The sequence below is a fragment of the Meles meles genome, chromosome 10 (genome assembly GCF_922984935.1).
Source record: "Meles meles chromosome 10, mMelMel3.1 paternal haplotype, whole genome shotgun sequence".
Classification (NCBI taxonomy): Eukaryota; Metazoa; Chordata; class Mammalia; order Carnivora; family Mustelidae; genus Meles; species Meles meles.
In genome coordinates, this window is record NC_060075.1 from 66,767,679 (window position 1) to 66,788,561 (window position 20,883).

Consider the following 20,883-nt stretch of genomic DNA (forward strand, 5'->3'; position numbering starts at 1 on the left):
GTATTTTCACTGAGGTTTAATTTTAAATAATGATTCTTTATGTCATCAAAAGTAAGAAACCATTGTTCACGAGACCTTTTACCATTTTATGTTCTGTGAAGAAACAAAAGCGACTGCCAGACAGTTAATAAAGTTATCAATTATAGGACACATCTCAGCTTCAGGAATGTTGGGATGTGAACAGATTTGCATTTGTTCAGTGATGGGTGGCGCTATCAAGCCGGTGTTTGGGAATGAGTGATTTTACTCTGGAATGATCCAAATGTACCACTTTGCACCCATATCACTTGAAAAGTGTGTTTCTTATGGGGGGGAAATGACACACTTCGCAAAGAAAGCTAAATGCTGGTATGCAGAGCAGTGCTGAAGAGCTTTAAGATAGTGACAATTTTTAGTTGGAAAATAGGAATTTTGAATAAGTTAGAAAAATGACAAATTTGGCAGTGGCTCAGATCTGCAATTCAAGAGAATCCACCATATGTTCAGTGCAGATACAGGGAAAAGGGATTCTGGACTCAGTTTTAGGTAGTACTCCATCTAATAGAGAAACTGCTCACTGATGGAAGAGAAAAATCTGCTAAAGTTGGAAAGGTAATGAATTTGAGATCTAAAACTGCACAAGATACACAACAGACTTGGAAAATGTGATTCAAGAGAAAGTTTATTGAAATATTTTTGTGGATTGAGAGTACTGATACAGTAAATGTAACTATCTTACCTTTACTCTGAGTAAGGGTTGGCTCAAGAATTTTAAATTCTTTGCATAATTAATACGTAATTGGAGGTAGCATCAGCTAACTCCGTAAGCTCATAGAAAAGGGTTCTGGGCCAAAACAAATGTTCAGTGCAGCTGAAGCCAGCGTATGTGGAATGAAAATACTTCCCCATGTCATATTTCCAAGGAGGAGAATCTAGTATCAAGGTTTAAGGCATCTGAGGACAGACCAACTCTTCTTCTTTGCAGCAAAGTATCAAACTTTGTTTAAATCAGACTTGCTTTAGCATTTTGGGAACCTCAGAGTATTTAGAAAAAGTTTTTGGCTTATATATTGACCATCTAGTGTGTTCTAAATGGTTTTTTCAGTGGCTATAGGAAATGAAAAACAAGCCATAGTCTGTCCACAGGGGTGGATAAAATTGAAGATACAGCATAGCAAGCTGTAAGAAAAGCAAAGAAGAAAAATAAGCGTAATTATTTCACGGAACCCCAGTACAAATGCTGAATGAAGTACCCCTCATCCCTATTCCTCCAGTTCTCCTCCCAAGACAATGGCCTCTCAGCCACATGGGTGTGGCTGAGAACAGATGTGCTCCCTAATACCTAGCCTTGGTGGATAAGGTCAGTGTACTGTGACCCCTTCAAGGTGCAGCCTGGCAAAGTCTAGGAAGAATAGGTAGTCTTTGTGTCACTTCAGAAGGTGCTAGCTTCAGCAGCATTTCCACCTCTGAGCAGACATCTTTCCCCTCTAGTACTTGTTTTAGACACAGAGGCCACTTCTTACTAACCACTTCTTACTAACTTACTTACTTACTAATCCCCTTACCCTCAGTTTTGTTACAGCAAAATTAGGAGTGTGTGTGTGTGTGTGTGTGTGTTTTAAAATAAGTTCTGCACCCAACGTGGGGCTTGGACTCATGACCCCAAGATCAAGAGTCACATGCTCTACCAATTGAGCTAGCCAGGCACTCCAGACTTGCTTTCTATTGATCTGTTAACTCTTGGGACCCTACTTCTTTGAGAAGATCTTAATTCTTATTGGCTCATCTGCTTTGTCTTCCTTGGAGAGACAGAATTGAGTGAAACACAGATATTCATGGGGTCACGTTGTGCTGAATATTTTTTTAAGATTTTATTTATTTATTTGACAGAGATCACAAGTAGGCTGAGAGGCAGGCAGAGAGAGAGAGGGAAGCAGGCTTCATGCTGAGCAGAGAGCCCGATGCGGGACTCGATCCCAGGACCCTGAAATCATGACCTGAGCCAAAGGCAGAGGCTTAGCCCACTGAGCCACCCAGGCGCCCCACATTGTGCTGAATTTAACTGTATTTTTTTTTCTTTCATGGCACTCATGCCATGGCAAGTCCATAAGCAGCTTGAGGCTTGCTCTTCTTTGCTTATCTCCCAAAGTAATGTGGCCACTAACAGAACTTTAGGAAGTCTTCTCTGTGCTATTAAAACGCTCGAGACATGATAGCATTCATGTGGGGCTTATTTCCTAAGTGTGTTGTGGCAGAAGTGGAGACAATAGCCTTCTTTGCTGATCAATGAATTGAAGTATTAGCTAATTATAGATTTTATTGTATTTTATAGGGGAAGTGACTTTTCTAACAACAGATTTGACAAATTTGAGGAGTCACAAAGATCTTTTTTATATGTCCATTGCAAGTATCAACAGTCTCTTAGATCCAAAAATTAGGTTTATATTCCTGCTTAACCTGCATTGTCCAATACTCTAGCCACTAACCACACGTGGCCATTGAGCACTTAATGTGGCTAATCTCAATTGAGATGTTCTGTAAGCATAAAATATACACCAGATTTTAGACTTAGTGCAAAAACATGAATGCAAAATAAAACATTACTAATTTTTTTTATTATATGTTGAAATAACATTTTAGATATTGGGTTAAATAAAATATTTTACAATTTTTTAGTATTTCTTTTCACTGTATAACATTGCCATTTAATAATTTTAAATTACATAGGTAGCTCATAGTGTATTTCTGTTGGACAGAGCTGATTTAGACTATAAGTTACTTGAGGCTAGACAGCACCTGGTATATTAACTAGATGCTCAGTGCATGCCCAGTGCAACCAAACCGATGAACTGAAGTGAGTGAATAAATGAGAATTTTAATGATTTTTTTTAAGGTTTTATTTATTTGACAGAGATCACAAGCAAGCAGAGAGGCAGGCAGAGAGAGGGGGAAGCAGGCTCCCTGCTGAGCAGAGAGCCCAATGTGGGGCTCGATCCCAGGACCCTGAGATCATGACCCAAGCCGAAGGCAGAGGCTTAACCCACTGAGCCTGAGCCACCCAGGCGTCCCATAATGATTTTTTTTTAAGGAGCGATTTTGACACTGTGAGTTAGGATGGATACTTTCAAAAAAAAAAAAAAAAAAAGAACAAGAACAGGAAGAAATAGAAGAAAAATAACAAGTGCTGGGGAGAATGTGGAAAAAATGAAACCCTTGGAACTCTGTTAGTGGGATTTTAAAATGGTGCAGTTACTGTGGAAAAAAATATGGAGGTTCCTCAAAAAATCAAAACTAGAACTACCCTATGATCCAGTGATCTTACTTCTAGGTATATACGTAATAAAAAAACCCTGGATCTCAAGAGATATTTGTACACCCATGTTCATTGCAACATTATTCATAACCATGTTGTGGAAGCAAGCTAAATGTCTATCAGTGGCTGGATAAAGAAAATATGCTTTATATATAAAATAGAATATTATCCTACCTTTAAAAAGAAGGAAAACCTATCATAGGTTATAGAACTTTGACAACATTATGCTAAGTAAAATAAACCAATCATAATAAAGATAAATGCTGCATAATTTCACTTATGAAGTATCCAAAATAGTCAAACTCACAGAAACCAGAAGAATGATGGTTGCCAGAGGTTAGGGGGTAGAGGAAATGAGTTATTCGATGGATACAGAGTTTCATCCGTGCAAGCTGAAAAAGTTCTGGAGATCTGTTATATGACAATGTGCATATAGTTAACAATTCCGTAAGGTACACTTACTCATTATTAAAGGATATATTTATGTGGTTTTTACCACAACTAGAAATTATTCAGAAAGTATCAACTATACTAATAGATCATGGTGAATTTGGACTCAAGGAAAGAATATAATTTGTTTCCTTGAACAATATTTTTCCTACAAAATTTTGTTAGAAGCTTTGAGCTAAGTAAAGTGTGTGCTTGCAGGGAAGCTGTGTGGGTGTTGAGAAAACTAGAAGCTGGCGGTCTCTCTATGATGTACGGAGTAGAGGGCACAGCTTACTCATCAAGAATGTCATTCCCAAGGCAACTTGTCTGCAAACGTGGAAGCTCTCTGGGAGGCAAAGAGATGCTGATGACTGGCTGTCCTCATTTCAGAGGCATGCGGACACCCCGGGAAAATATCTTCCTTCCTCCCTCCTGTCCCCACATCTGAGACCTAGAGTTTTAGCTCTTTCATTTAGTTCCCTTAAAGCATTTTTTAAAAAGCTTTTTAACATTTTTTTAAAGATTTTATTTATTTATTTGACAGATTTCAAGTAGGCAGAGAGGCAGGCAGAGAGAGAGAGGAGGAAGCAGGCTCCCTGCTGAGCAGAGAACCCGATGCGGGGCTCGACCCCAGGACCCTGGGATCATGGGATCATGACCTGAGCCAAAGGCAGAGGCTTTAACCCACTGAGCCACCGAGGCGCCCCAAAAGCTTTCTAACATTTTAAAAATGGCAAAAATAAAACTCTAAGAAATCTTTGGTCATTTGAGGGGTACTGATTGCCAGGACCCTTTCTGGGGTAGAGGAAGAACAACTGGATTGATTTTGTGGAATAGGCAGAAGCATTCACTCTGTGTGCTGAGCTTTCACTCTGGCAACCAGCATTCTGTGTCTGGCCAGAGGCCTTTCCTTTAGGCAGCAAGCTCTCCAGTCTCTACAAAAACTGGTAGGCAAGTATGTTTGGGTTGGTTTGCTCTACCAGTAATGCTGACTAGCTTTCCTGAGTAGGGCAAAGGGAGTGAAAGACAATGGCACAGAGTTACTCCCATGTTTACTGAGGAGGTGAAAATACAATGCTAGGCTGGTAAAAAACAGAAATAATCACATTTTCCTCCTTTTAACCCTTCCTAATATCTTGTTTTAGCCTTTCGTATTGTGTGTATGTTTTGATTTCAGTGTGCTGGCTCACTGGCTCATTTTTTAGAAATATTGTTGTGAAATACTTATTTTGTTTTCTTTTCTGGCTAAGGACTTTATTTCAAAAAAAAAAAAAGTTAAAAATAAAAAATTGAAAGCAATTTTCCTGGGTGTCAGGAAGGGATTAGGACAAGGAATTACCTATTGTTAGGCCAGTACCCTTATATACTGAACGCGTTGTGGTAATTCCCAGTTTCCTTCCTGGTCACTGATAAGGAACCTCAGCAAGTACACTATTCTGTGCCAGAGCCCACTTACCAAGGGCAGCGTGGGCTGAGGGTCAGTCCCTGGGAGGGAACATGCAGTCAGGCAGCAGCATGGCCAAAGGCCAAACACAGGATGCAGTCTTAATCACCAAGAACCCATTTTGTTCCCCTTCCTGGAACCCAAAACAGATAAGAAGCACCAGCAAGTCTGTACCCCCACAGCTGCCCCCCTCCACCCCCGCCAACTCTACAGTTAACACGTGGTCCTTTGTATTTCTTCCATTTCCCTTGGGTGGACAGTTGGATGGGTGGGATTTCCTGGTTTGGACTTTCTTGTGCTAATCTTCTCTGCATTGTTCCAATTTTAGTATATATGTTGCCAGAGTGAGCACATTTATAAAATATTTCGAATCTGTAAAGAGGCAGACAGATGCAGTCTACTCACCACCAAGCTTAACAAAGAGAACATTATGAGTCCAGTTGAAGCCCCTGTGTACCACTCTCGAATCATATCCCCCATCCCTTTCTGCAGTAGTAAATTCCTAGGCAATTTTTATACCTTTACTATGTGATATTTGAATGCTTTAGCAATATATAGTAGTAGTTTGCATTTTGTGATCTCATATTTTATGTAGTCTTCTGCAATCTATTATTCTCATTCATTCTACCTGTTTACTTCTTACACCTCATTTGGATATTTCTTCCAGTGTTAAATTATTCTCGACACCAGGGTACAGTGATACTGTGTAATAGTGTTTGGCTCCTAAAACACAACTAGAAATGGCTCAGATTGAAACATTTTATATGTCAAATTAACATATAATATAGTGTGTTAACTGTTAAACATATTTGTTTTATTTCAGGTCATAATATAACTTACCCTCTCATGCTTTTTCCCTGCCCCTTCTCCCCAAATCATCAACAGTAGAAAAAGAAGAAGAAGAAAACATGTCAGGACACAAATGGTAAGTAATGTGTTGTCTTTTCTAAAGTGGGAGAGGCTAGTGGGAGAGGAAAGCACATAATATTGCTCAATAAATACTTGTTGACTAGAAAAATCAAGAGTCACATCAGAAGTAAATAATCTGTTAACCCCTATCCAATATGGGGTTTAGTCAAGTTCAACATCCCTTCTAAATGAAATATGGAAACCAAATAACCAAATATAAGTTCTTTTATAATATATATTCTCAAATTAATTTATATATAGCTTTTCTCCTGAGAATCCAATGGATTTTCTTACTACCAGTTTTTCAAATCTAATAAGCCGATATTTTTTAGCACTATTTTATTTACAACTTATTAGTGTTATCAGGGAACTAGATGTACAGCAGCTTTAAAATAGTGAGTGAACACAGACTCAGACTCATTAATGTGACTTTAACTGAACACTAGGGAGGCAACCATAGTTGGAAGGTGCTGCTGCTAAGTGAAGTGTGGTGATCATGGCAATGTTCAGCACTGTCACTTACATGCCTGTAGCACATGTCAGTGGCATGTTAAACTTATAGGTTCCGGATCTGCCTCACGTAGTGTTTTTGAACGCTTTTGAACCCATGACCCACCAGGCAATCAGATCTTTGTCATGCTTTATCTCTAATCCATAGCATGAAAAAATGTGATGTATATTTTCATGTTTCAAGTGTACGGTTAATTATAATAAGGAATATACTTTTAATCTGTCCTCTCAGCAAAGAAGTAATCAGACCCAAGACCTCTGTAATATTTAAGAGAATTTTTGCATGTCTTAAAACGTAATGAATTTTAAAAGATAATTAGTAAATGGCTGAGGGATTTAGTTTCCCTGAGTATCCCCATTTGACGGCCCTCTAACTCACAGTTGTCATACTCTTTTCATAATTATTCCATCTTGCCTCATTAAGACAAAGGGGTGCCTCCATCCTGTGACCCTCTAAATGGCTGTCATATCCTGGCAGTAGGCCAGGGAAGTAGGCAGTCACCCACTTAAGAGAAACGGGAGTGCCCCAAGAAATGGTCCCTTCCCCAAAGTCATTCTCTTACTTACTGTGCCACTTCATTGCTTGCTGCTGAAATGCAAGGGCTGTAGAGAACATTGAAATGAACGCTGGACTGGGATTAAGAGGGCTGGATTTTAATCCTGTGAGACTTCCGGCAGAATTCGTAAGCTTTTGAAACCTAAGATACCTCATCTATTAAATGACAAAGGTGAGGGGTGTCCACCAGGTCTCTGAAGTCCCTTTGCTTTTTGTTGCTTTTTTTTGTTTTTTTCAAAATGGAATTTTTTTTCATCCATGACCTCTCACCAAAAATCAGTAAATAAAAGATACAATACAAAGAAGCCCACCCTATTCCCCACTTCTAAAAATTCTGTTTCCTTGAAATAACCAGTTTTGGAGGGTATATCCTTCCAGTCTTTTCATGCACATATTATGTAGAGAGATTCTCTCTTTTACATAAAAGTTACATGTTTTTTCCACTTATTTTCTCTGAGGTGAGCGCATAGTAAAACTTCTGTAGTTAAAGGATAGCAGATACACAATGTTACATTGGTTCCAGATGTATAACACAGTGATTTGACAAGTTAATACACATAAAAGTTTTTTTTTAAAATGCAGAAACTATGAAAGTCCCCTGAATCTTACTTCTGTAATGATAACCTTTATAAAGAAGTTATTTGCAACTCCTTCTGACTTTTTAAGAATTAATGTGTAGGTTGAAAATTGTAAATGTTGTCTGGGAGGAGAGTGTAAATCATCAAGTTTCAAGGTAGAGGCATTTTTACATAGTGGTATAAAGCAGTTTGTGTTTTAGACTCAGATCTGGCACATTTTGAGTGGTGATAGTGTGGAGTGGAAGAAGGTACATGTCTGCAGTGAAGAGAAACCAGGGGTCCTGTGTAGATAAATGAAACAGGAACTTTAGGGACACTTGGGTGGCTTTGTAGGTTAAGCGTCTGCCTTCGGCTCTGGTCATGACCTCAGGGTCCTGGGATCAAGACCCACGTTAGGCTCCCTGCTCAGCCAGGAGTCTGCTTCTTCCTCTGCCCCTCCCCCTGCTCATGTTCTCTCTCTCCCTCTTTATCTCAAATAAATAAATAAAATCTTAAAAAAAAAGAAAGAAAAAGACAGGAACTCTAGACCAGAGGAGGGTGTAAACTATATGAGAGGGGCAGGTAGCACTAATGGCGACATTTCTGTCAATATCCGAGATGTTCTGGTCTTTTACAGAATTCTATTGCATTCTCAATTTTTTTCTAATTTCTTTCTTACATACTTTTTTTAAGCGATTATTTATTTATTTGATAGAGAGCATATGCAGAGGCAGAGGGAGAAAAAAAGGGAGTAGCAGGCTCCCTGCTGAGCAGGGAGCCCAATACGGGGTTCCACCTCAGGACCCCAGGATCATGACCTGAGCTGAAGGCAGATGTTTAATCAACTGAGCCACCCAGGTGCCCCGTCTTCCTTACATACTTTTTAATTTTTAATTAATCAAATTTTTAATTTGATCTGTAGTATGTCTTCCTGAAGAATGGCTTCTTCCTATCTGTATTTTAAACACTTAGGTTTAAGAATTTAAGGTCTTTTTTTTTTAATATTTTATTAATTTGACAGAGAGAAATCACAACTAGGCAGAGAGGCAGGCAGAGAGAGAGGAGGAAGCAGTCTCCCCGCGGAGTAGAGAGCCCGATGCGGGGCTCGATCCCAGGACCCTGGGATCATGACCCGAGCTGAAGGCAGAGGCTTTAACCCACTGAGCCACCCAGGCGCCCCTAAGAATTTAAGGTCTTAATATCAGAAATCAGTACCATTTCTCAAAAAAAATTTTTTTTAATTTCTTTTGACTATGGTAAGACTATTTAACATGAGCTCTGCTCTGTAAGTGTCTACTGCAGTATTAACTGCAGGTGCAGTGTCCTCCAGCAGGTCTCTAGAATTTACTCATTGTGCATCACTGAAACCTTAGACACCCTTCATTAGGAGTTTCCCATTTTCCTCTCACCCCATCCAGCCTCTGGTAACCAATCTTCCACTCTCTGATTCTGAGTTTGACTGTTTTAGGTACCTCTAGGACAGATTTCAAAGTACTTTCTTTTACCCCCTTACCTCTACTTTTCTGTTGTCACTTCACTGTTGGCCATAATGCTGGAGTGGAGGGAATGCTAGTGTCTGGCTTTATCACCTCCTCACAGGCTGCATGAGCCAAACACCCTGCCTGGTTGGGCCTCACTTTCTCTATTTGGAAAGGGAGTATGTCCAAACTGATGAACTCTTCAAGGTTTAGTTTCTTCATTTCCTGCGAAAGCTGCTTGGTTTCCTCACTAACTTTTAAGGTTTCAGAGTACGTTAGCATTGGTTAACTTTTTGGTGTAATAATAACACAGAAGAATATCTTTGTTTATGAATGTTGTGTGATACAATGTTGAGATAGCTTTGTTCACACTAAAATAGCTTTGTCTTTATGAAAGTCATGAATAAAATACCTCTTCAAATGTGTTTTTTAGCAGTTATCCTTGGGACTTACCGGATCGATATACTCAAGATAAGTCAGTAGTAAATAAGATGCAGCAGAAGTATTGGGAAACGAAGCAGGCCTTTATTAAAGCCACAGGGAAGAAGGAAGATGAGCATGTCGTTGCCTCCGATGCGGACCTGGATGCCAAGCTGGAGGTGAGCTGTTCGTGCTGTCAGTCTCAGCGCAGCCCCCTCACTAGGGTCACAGTCCTAGAGTGCGCAAACCTGGACAAGTGTAGGTGTGCTTTATATTTGAAAACATGCAGCAGACAACTGGTTCTTGAGGAGAAAATCTAAGATGAGTTAAATTCAATCCCAGCATGTTTTTTTAAAAAACCTGCAAATTCTTGTGTAACCACCAGCATGCCTGAGTTAATTTGTTTTTTAAGCACTTTAATGCATTGCATGTGGTAAACTCTCAATAAATGTTTGTTGTTTGTTGAAAAAAATTAATGCAACCAAAGATTAATGCAACACTAGGGTCAAGCAAATGCTTACGTTAAAAAAAGAGGAAAGGATGATAGCACAAGATCCTGGAAAGTAGAGTCTAATAACCTTGGTATTGAACCCTGGAAAATTCTAGAAATAATTAGTTAAGCAGATATTTAGTTAGACTGGTTAATAATACAGAAAGCTGAATTCCTGTCTGGTTGATTCCCAAATACTAGCATAACTGGTAAAAGGCCCACTAATCCCTTGTCTTGCAGGACATTCTGCCAACAATTTAGATTAAACTTTAAAAAGCATACTCATCGCTTCCACGAGAAATACTGTGTTACATGACCTGATAAGAATTCAAAGTGATCTCTAAGCTTAACATCAGCTACGATTAATGAACTTAAATATTTTATGTGATTAAAAAGCTCAGGGTTTCAAAAAACTTTTCTGAGAAGGGTGGCCAGGATGGTAGAAACCATGGTTACACTGGAACAGAGAGGTTTAAGGGGAGCTATATTAGCTGTTGACGGCATAGAAAGGTCTGTCATTTGGATGAAGGATAATTCAGTCTCTGCATCCGAGGGGAGAACAAGACCCAGGGCCCCTATTCATAGTATGTATCTCTCATGGAATTATCTCACATGTTTATGTGTTTATCTGCTCCCCTTCCACTGAGAGATCCATATCAGCCTTACTCACCATGGTACCCTCAACCAGATACACAGTACAGTGCCCATTCAGTAAATAGTAACTGAATCAGTGTACAAATTAGTGCAGTTAATATTCATTCCCAACGCTTTCCCCTGTCAATGGAATTGTTCACATTAAAGCTAGGCTTCATAGGGATGTCCTAATGGAGATGGCTACATGGGAGAAGCGTGGCACCAGGAGGCATCTGTTCTGATTTTAGTGTTCTTCATATAGTTGAAATGATTATATGGTGCATATGCTTTTCATGTCTCATACCTTTATTTTTTTCCTTTTTAACAGCGTAGCAAATATAGGCATTATTCAGAAAGGAATTTAACACATAATTATTACTTCATTACACACAATACAGTAATTTTTACTTATACTTGGGCTCTTGCAGCATTTTTACTGAGCCAACTGTACTTTAATCAAAGTAGCCACTGTCCTAGGCACATAACATCTAAAGCACTTAGCTGTAACTCAGTATGTTACATGAATGAGGTTTCTGTCACAGAAATGTTTAAACTCGTGTTGATGTTTATACAGAGGACAAATGTAAGTGACATGCAAACCATTTTGATGTGTTCTTACCCTAAGTCACCCACAAAAGGCTAGCAAAACGAGCTTTTGTTTTGCTAGCACAGGGCAAGTTTCTGTGCCAAGTTATGATGGTCAGATTCTACTATAATCTGTTGGGAAGTTAATATAGAAACATTGCACTGATTTAACTCTATGTCAAAACTTGTTAATAAAATCATTTTCTCAAAAACAGCTCTTAAGGGCAAGAAGAGACAAAGCTAACCAGTGATGACAGGCACGTCTTTTAGGAGGGGTCTTTTGGGAGTCGCTGGTCTGTGGTTTCTTAGTTTGGGTGTAGTTGCTAGAGTGTATGCAGTTACAAACCTGCAGAACAGAACATTCCAGAGGTGTGCATGTTATTGCCTTTCATTTACCCCTCGGTTTTTAAAAAAGAACAGTGACAACAGAACAGCTCTTTAAAAAAAAAAAAAAAAAAAAAGATTTTCTTTATTTATTTGAGAGAGAGAGAGAGAGAGCATGAGGGAGGGAAGGTTAGAAGAAGAAGCAGATTCCCCGCTGAGCAGGGAGCCCAATGGGATACTTGATCCTGGGACTCCAGGATCATGACCTGAGCCAAAGGTGGTTGCTTAACCAACTGAGCCACCCAGGTGCCCAATAGAACAACTCCTGAACATAATTGTTGAACTCCCTCGCTCCTGTCTTCAGGAATTACTATGTGTTGGTGGTTTGTTGAGCCAGAATCCTGATATAAACATTTTGCTAAGGAAGATATTCAAACTGCTGATTTTCTGTTTTGTTTTATGGTAAAGGTTTTTTATTTGTTTGTTTCTGTAGGGGATACAGAGTAAAGAAATGAGATTTAGCAAAATTTATATTTTTACTGACCAAGTTTTATCGTATTAAGCATTTCTGGGGATGGTTTTTAATATTTTAAGTATATATGTGTGCATATATTTTTTAGATAATTGATCATATTTATTATGAAGCAGATCATCTGTTTTAACTCAAATAGAGAAGTGCTTCATAATACCAAGGCACAACTATTACATCACCATGGTTGCCATAAGCTAAAAGAGAGAGAGGGAGAGGAAGGAAAGCCTTACTCTGCCTCATTAGGTGGCTCTTCAGAGGCAGAATGTCTGCCAGGTTTTCTAACTGATACCAGCTGTGGTCTCTAGGCTCGTGGACAGAAGGCGGAGAAAGTGTGAAGTAGGTGTTTGATCTTCTCCTGAGCTTGTCTGGGTTTTGAAGCAAAGACCAGGACCACCGTTAGTTAAAATCTAGTTTAATTCTCCTCAGTCTAGCCCACCTGCTTTTCCCTTACTTTCTTCTGTTATAGTCTTGGCATTATATTAGGTGTCTTCTCTGTGTTTCTTAAGAAATCATTGAGAAAATAAGGAGTGATTAGGGCTGCTAGCTAAACTTCATTTTACCAGATGTCTTCTAAATGGAACACTCAACTGATTGATTTTTGTTTGCTCTTTATAGAGTTGTTTTAAAATTAAAAAAAAAATTAAGATTTTATATTTATTTGACAGATACAGAGAGGGAGGGAACACAAGCATGGGGGTGAGAGAGGGAGAAACAGGCTCCCCGCTGAGCATGGAACACGATGTGGGACTCGATCCCAGGACCCCAGCATCATGACCTGAGCCAAAGGCAGACACTTAATAACTGAGCCACCCAGTTCTATAGGGATAACAATCCCTATAGAATTGTTTAAGCATGCCATAAAATGCATTAGGATCACAAAGTAGCAAATGTCATGTTTTAAACATGATTCTTAATTGAGGGATCCTACATGTTTAAAAAAGACAGCAAAATGGTAAAAGAAATAAATTATGAATGAATATTGGGTTTCTGGTTTACCAAGTCTTCTAATTGGGCCCTTCATTCAGGATTTCTGTTTTTCAGCTATTATTTCAATAATCTGGAAGAAGTAAGTGTTCTGCAGATCTTAATTTACATCAGAGAAATGATCAATTCCAGTATATATGGATTAATAGGAACGTATTTAAAGACTTTGGTCACAGTTCCTGCACCGTACACCATATAATACCAAGCATACTTGGGCTCATGATCTTATTGTTATTGGGCAAATCAAACACTGTGGTTATGTTCAGATAATAATTTTTATTTCACTGCTGTTTTAACTTAGCATTTTGTTTGTATTTTTATTATAGCTATTTCACTCAATTCAGAGAACCTGTTTGGACTTGTCTAAAGCAATCGTACTCTATCAAAAGAGAATATGTTGTAAGTATGCCCTAAGTATGAATATTGATCAAATAAACAGTAAGAAACAGGATATTTTGCCTTAATGTATCATTTTATATGTTTAGGAAGTAAGATAAGGAAATTACTATTTAAGAGTGCCTATCTTTTCTCTTTAATTGGTGGGAAAGAGGATCTCTAATAATTTTATCAGAAATCCTTTACATGGGCTGTTATCATTAAATGCAAGTTACTGTAACAAGAACTTTATATTGGGCTTCCTGTGGGTAAGTACATGCAATTTATTTTCCTAATTATAGAGAAGTCTTCTCAGTTTAATGTGTGGATTTTCTAAAATTTTGGGTTGTTTTTATTTGATTGCCCTGGCTTTCATATCCAGTTTTGTTCCTCTTAAAATGGAGAGAGAAAGCACATACAGGTAATTTATTAACTGTATTTTGTTGGCAGCTCTTCTTCATGAGCTTTTTTTAAGTTGAAGATTGGGTTATTGGGGAACAAGATTTTGCCTAAATTTACTAAATTTACTGAGATACCAAATTGTGTGTTACTATGTTTTAAAATTTCCTTTTATAGATGATTTAATAGTATAATTTCTGTATTTCTGAGACTAGAACATAAGTTTTCCTGTTTCTGACTGCTGTTAGACCTCTTTCCAATAATCACAAAGTAATAATTGGTAATCTTCCTTCATTAGTCTTTGTTAAGACTATTGTGGGGGAAGTACAAAGCCCTAGGGCTTGAGGGCAGAATTTCGTAAGCTTTCTATGTTACTGATTACTGAGTGTTGGAGCTAAGACTTCTCCAGGGCTGTAACACTACAGTCTTGAGTTCTGAGGAAATTAAGACACATGACACATATCCCCCACCATTTCTCTGTCGCACATCTAGTCAGTCTTAAATGCTGGTCCATTTTGTCTCCTAAATAGCTCTCAGAGCCTCCATTCTCTCTCCATGTCTACTGTCACTACCATCACTCTTCTACTTGATTTGCTGTATCAGCTTCCTAAATGATCTCCCTGCCACCCCCAGCCCACTGTCTACACCACAAAGAGCTCCCAATGATCTAAACTAGGACAAGTTAAGCAACAAAATAAATAACAATAGTATCAGATTATAACCCATAAAGTAAAGTAAGCATCCATTAAGTCAGTGTGGAAATAGACAAACAGGAGAGAAGAAACTCTTTCTTATAAAATAATTCTGGTTAATAAATATCGAAAGAATGAGGAAATCATAAAATCTCCATTAGGCAAATACCACAGTGAGATCTGTGGCACGCAAGGTTCACGGGAAGATGACACGGCCAGTGAGCAAAAGTTTAAGGAGAAACTGGGTATTGGCATAGCGTCATGCATTTCTCTCCAAGATTTTTAATAATTACAAAAGGAAGAAATCATAGTTTTACCATGGAGTAACTCAGTAGACAGACCTCAATCAAGTGATCGAGACTGACATCACTAGTGATAATGTGTGTTGGTATCATGTGGTCCTGATATCATGCAATAAGAGGCCACTTCACCTCTGTGGTTCCCTTCCCCAAAATATGTAACCGTAGTCTAATTGTAAGAAATAAGAAAAACCCCAATTGAGGGACATTCTGCACAATACCCAACCAGTACTCTTAAAAGGTATGAAGGTCATGAAAGTCAAGATAGATTGAGAAACTGTCACAGATCGAAGGAGACAAGGAATTTTGACAACTTAACATCAGATCCTGGATTCGATCTTAGAAGAAAAGCGGCATTAGTGAGAAAACTGATAAAATTCAAATAAGGTTATGTTTAAGAGTACTATACCAATGTTAATCTCCTAGTTTTGATAATTGGACCATGGTTATGTAAGATGCTAATGTTAGGGGAAGCTGAAGAAGGGTATACAGGAACTCTGTCTCTGTATTCTATTTACAGTTTTTCTGTAAGCTTAAAATTATTGCAGAATAAGCAGCTTTAAAAATGTACATTGGGGGGGCACCTGCGTGGCTCAGTGGGTTAAGCCTCTGCCTTTGGCTCAGGTCATGATCTCAGGATCCTGGGATCGAGCCCCGCATTAGGCTTTCTGCTCAGCAGAGAGCCTGCTTCCCACTCTCTCTCTTCCTGCCTCTCTGCCTACTTGTGATCTCTGTCTCTCTCTCTGCCAAATAAGTAAAGAAGATCTTTTTAAAAAATGTACATTGGATCATGTTCCTTCTCTGCTGTAAACCTTCCAGTAGAACTCAAGGTGAGATCCAGACTTTCATACCATAGTCTATAAATTCCTACATGATCTGGCCCAGCTCATGTGTCCAGCCACTTTTGCCCTTACCTACCATGTCACCTGAGGCCTTTTGCACACATTGTTTCCTCTGTCTGGAATGTCACTGGCCTAATCATCTCATAAGTGGCCCCTTCTTGCCATTCAGAGACCAGCTTAATGGTCACTTGCTCAGAGCGGCTTTTCCTGACCACTCAGCCCACTCAGCAGCTTCCCTTACTCCCCTTCTCTTATTACTCTATCTGGTATTTTTCTTTTTGTGTTTTGTGTTTTTGATTATGGATTTTTTTTCTGTCTTCTGTTGCACAAACAAAAGCTCCATAAAAGCAGGGACTTTGTGTGTCTTGTCCATCTCTATATTCCCAGTGGCAAGGATAGTGCCTAGGGGCGCCTGGGTGGCTCAGTGGGTTAAAGCCTCTGCTTTCGGCTTGGATCATGATCCCAGGGTTCTGGGATCAAGCCCCGCATTGGGCTCTCTGCTCCACAGGGAGCCTGCTTCCTCCCCTCTCTCTGCCTGCCTCTCCGCCTACCTGTGATCTCTGTCTGTCAAATAAATAAATAAAATCTTAAAAAAAAAAAAAAAGAATAGTGCCTAGTATATATTAGATCATCCATAAATCTGTGCTGAGTGAATTAATGCTGCCAAGCTAATTGGTTTTATAGTTCTTTGGTTCCCTTTCTAGGATATATCTGAAAATCGAATCAGCAGCTAAAAACGAATAGGGTTTTTTTTGGGTGTCTGTCTGAATTCTTAAGTCCCAGTTAAGTTAGACCTTTTAAGTGGAAATGGCAAATCATCTGATATGTGTGCTGCCCCTGAATTTAAACTTCTATAAATTAATTTCAGTATTTGAATTTTCAAGTTAACATTAAGGAATGAACCTCCCTTCTTGGAAAGTGACAGTCATCACTTAATAACCCAAGCTGGATTCCACCTCCCTCTGAGCAACACTGCCAATTAACTAGAGTCCAGCTGTTAAAAGGAAACCTGTTTCCCACCCCAAGTTTAATCCTTAAGTGCATAAAATAACAAAAAATAATTTTTCAAATGCTTCAACCTACTTAGGCTTATTAAGAGAAGAGTACCTTTCACCAACTCTATAATCATGAATTGGTTTCTTCCTAGTCTTAAGCTAAATGTGTTCACTTGTATGTGACTTGAGACTTCAAGTTTAAAAAGGTGATGGTAGCCTCATGCTATTATGAACAAAAATGTGAAATTGTTCTCTGTAGGGACATACTCATTGTGGAATTGAGTGATTCCCATATTAGTTAATAGAAGTTACAGAAGGTATTAAAAAACAACAAAACTTCTTATAGGAGTTTTTTTTTAAATCCACATAGAATCATGGCATACATATCAAATAAGCATTTAAAGTAAAATAAAGTGGGATAGGAGGTGGTGGGGAAAAATAAAGTATATGAGGATAATAAGGCAAAAATTATAGTTAATTTAATTTTACAAGCACTTTACAGTACCCTGAAAAAGATTTTATGGTCAGCTTGGGGAACCCATAGTTGGATGAGGTCCCTGTCCTGAGAAAGTTAGAGTCTCATGGGATAGACAGACACAGGCCCAACCACAAACACTAATATTAGATGCCGAGAGGGCGCTACTGTCCCAGAGAAACAGGGATCAACTACTTCACAGCCTTGGAGCTTTGACTAGTGAACTTGATTCTTGAGGGACAGAGAGAAAGGAGGGCAGTCATTTATTTCTCAGGGTGAATGAATTCCAAAGGCTCATCCTCTGGAAAGTTTAGTGTGAACTACAGTCACAAATTAATAAGGAAGCAGTAGCAATTATAACTTTCACCTTTGGATTTGTGGTTCCTGGCTAATGCTCTCAGTGGAGAGGTTATGTCAGGAATGGGATGCTTTCTGAAGGAATTCTGGATTGTTTATGAAAAGGGACAAGAATCCTAGTAGCATTTAAAAAGCATTTTTAGAGACACATGATACATAAATGCATAAATACAGAAATGTGAAATAAGAATAGTGTTCAGAGTAAGTCCCTAGAAATGCTGTACTTGGAAAAGAAAGCATTTAGGAAGCTCAGTGTCACTCTTTGCTCAGCTGTTGGTAAATGTGGATTGGGGACCAGTGGCCGTGGAACAGCCCACTGTTCCATTGTTTGGAGACACACATTTTTATAAATCAGCCCCAAGTGTAGAGAGAGTGTTTTGCTATTATAAATATTGATGCTATGATTATCTTTCCACATGCAGCTTTGTGTCCATTTTACTAATTTCTTGGAATATACTCCTAACAGTAGAAGTGCACTGTCAGAAGATACATAGACTTCTGTAACGTTTTAAGTTTATGGCCAAAGGACTCTGCAGAAAACATGTACCTACCAGGCATTAGCTCACCAGCAGTGCTGTCTCAGGTTGTCTTTAAAAATAAGGCCAAGATTAGGCATGACCAATTCACTGTTCCAGCTCTGCATTTAAAAAAACCCCATAGTGGAGCATAACAAATAACATGGAGGACATGGGGAGATGGAGAGGAGAGGGAGTTGAGGGAAACTGGAAGGGGAGATGAACCATGAGAGACTATGGACTCTGAAAAACAACCAGAGGGTTTTGAAGGGGCGGGGCGGGGGAGGTTGAGGAACCAGGTGGTGGGTAATAGGGAGGGTACGTACTGCATGGAGCACTGGGTGTGATGCCAAAACAATGAACACTGTTATGCTGTAAATAAATAAACGAATAAAAATAAATAAATAAATAAATAAATAAAAAATAAAAAAAACCCATAAAGCCATGGGGTACCTGGGAGGCTTGGTCAGTTAAGTATCCAACTCTTGATCTCAGCTGAGGTCTTGATCTCAGGGTCAGAGCTCAAGCTCCATGTTGGGCTCCATGCTGGGTGTGATGCCTATGTTAAAAAAAAAAAAAAAAAGACCCACGAAGACATCAAGCTGATTACCCCCCACCCTTAATCCCCACTCCCACTTCCAGCCAAAAACCCACCTCATGAATAAGGTATTGGAATTGCTTTATTGTCATGTAATGTAACTGAGAAAACAGAGATCAAAAAGTGAGAGAGAGAGAATAAGCAGAGGAGACTGCCTCTATGTCATAGGCAGCACAAAAGATTCCCACAGTTATACTACTTTTTTATTTCAGCTTGAAGCAGCACATCATTGACTTGCTTTTCAGTGCAGAGGTCATTTTCTGGTTCTGATTACAGGGCACCAAACGCACTGACAGATGTGCTCAAGTGAATTTGATCTCTCCTTTTGTAAATGGAGGGGCAGCATGAAAGTTAAATGGTGGGAGGGGGGAGCTTACCTTGTAGCTTGCCACGTGGATTTAATTTCATCCCATCTTGGCCTCTGAAAGAGTGAGGACCTTGGGGTGTGTCTCTCTGCTCTGTGATAAAAATGCTTATTGTTCATGGCTCCTTTTGGTCTTTTCTTCATCAGTCTTGTCTCAAGAAGAAAACGAACTGGGAAAATTTCTCCGATCCCAAGGCTTCCAAGATAAAACCAGAGCAGGAAAGATGATGCAAGCAACAGGAAAGGCTCTCTGCTTTTCTTCCCAGCAAAGGTGTGTGGCCTTTAGTGGGGCTTCCATTTGGGAGGTGGGGAGAGGTCAGCAGAGAATCTGGAATTCACGCAGCGATGTAGGGGACTCTCCAGTTGTTTACTACAAGGCTCTGTCCTGAGACTGAGAAGCTGCTCTGTTCTCAGTTCTTAGCCTGTTCTTAACTCTCTGATTAAGATAACATGTATGATTTTTTTTTTCCTCCCAATAATTTGTTTTTTTTTCCCCACATTTCTCCTGGTCTATAGGGAGCATGTTATATGCCAATCACTGTGAGTGCTGCCTAGGCTTATGTTTGACCTTGAGCGTTGCTCATAGCAGTAAGTCTGGTCCCCTTCCAGCAGCTGATTAAAGCAGGAGCCTAATGAACCCAGGTGGAAGGGTTCCTTCTCTGCTCTCTGTGGGCCAATTAGCTTTGGAGAGGTGGTGTTCGTAATGCCCTGAACCGTTCCACTCAGACCCTGGGCCCCCAACATCAGCAGCATCCCCTAGAAGATTGTTAGAAATGCAGAATCTAGGCCCCATCCCACAACTGCTGAATCCAAATCTGCATCTTAATGAGATCCCCGGATGATTTCGATGCACATTTAAGTTTGAGAAGCTCTGGGAGAAAGGAAATTGTGGCAGATGAGTGACATTTTTTTTTTAAACACTCTCATGATTCATTTTTATGGTTGGTGTAGAATAAGCAAGAGCCCCTGCATATAGTTGCATTTTGTGCCTGAGAAAAGTGACACTCCTCTATTCCTCCTCCCCCAATAACTAACAAGCCCAAAAATGTCACTCAGTCATATTGGGCAAGATTATACTTAAATAAGGCATTGTAGGTAGTTTCCAAAAATGTTCAGGCTACGAAAATTTCACTTACTCAAATTGCTCAACATTTTCTTCTCGTAATTTCTCCTTCTTTCCTTCCCTGTGGGCCAAGAGCAGGCCATCAGCCTATTACACACACGTTCCTATGAAATCCTGAGAACTGTGGAGTAGCAGGAAGAGACTGGCTGTGTCAGTTTCCCATGGTCCCATTCCTGGTGTGTGTTGGTTCTCCTAATAACATTAGGACCCCACTTTGTGGGCAGTGCCAACTTTCGTATTTGAATAAAACCATTACCAATAGTTCTGTATCTATTTCCTAAGAAAAGTGTTGTTTATAATTTTTTTTTAATTTATTTATTTGACAGAGAGAGACCACAAGTAGATAGAGAGGCAGGCAGAGAGAGAGAGGGAAGCAGGCTCCCCGCTGAGCAGAGAGCCCGACGCGGGACTCGATCCCAGGACCCTGGGATCACGACCCGAGCCGAAGGCAGTGGCCCAACCTACTGTGCCTTTTTATCTGTAGTCATTTTCCCTTGTAAAAATAATACTCACTGAAGAAAATTAGAATAGACAAATCAAAAGAAAATTAGAAAGCAATTAAAATTTTACTGATAGAAATGACCCACTTTTAACCCCTTGGTAGATATTTTCTATGCATATGTACTTACCCCACCCTTGCCAAGATAACTGGTTCTCAGTCTTTCAAGGAGTCAATTCTCATATGTTAAAACGTATAATTACCACT

At 39.4% G+C, this 20,883-nt stretch overlaps 1 protein-coding gene across 14 annotated transcripts in view; it reads left to right on the forward strand.

Moving 5' to 3' along the window:
* ICA1 (islet cell autoantigen 1) overlaps positions 1-20,883 on the forward strand; it is a 144,028-nt gene that overhangs the window by 13,126 nt on the left and 110,019 nt on the right. For 5 of the 14 annotated variants that reach the window (XM_046020678.1, XM_046020679.1, XM_046020676.1 and 2 more), the window contains 4 exons: positions 5,989-6,090; positions 9,609-9,774; positions 13,470-13,542; positions 19,202-19,325. In XM_046020678.1, the coding sequence (XP_045876634.1) occupies positions 6,074-6,090; positions 9,609-9,774; positions 13,470-13,542; positions 19,202-19,325 (380 nt within the window). In that variant the 5' untranslated portion in view covers positions 5,989-6,073. The remainder of the gene's footprint in view (positions 1-5,988; positions 6,091-9,608; positions 9,775-13,469; positions 13,543-19,201; positions 19,326-20,883) is intronic. The other 9 variants (XM_046020682.1, XM_046020685.1, XM_046020681.1 and 6 more) reach the window with 4 other exon arrangements.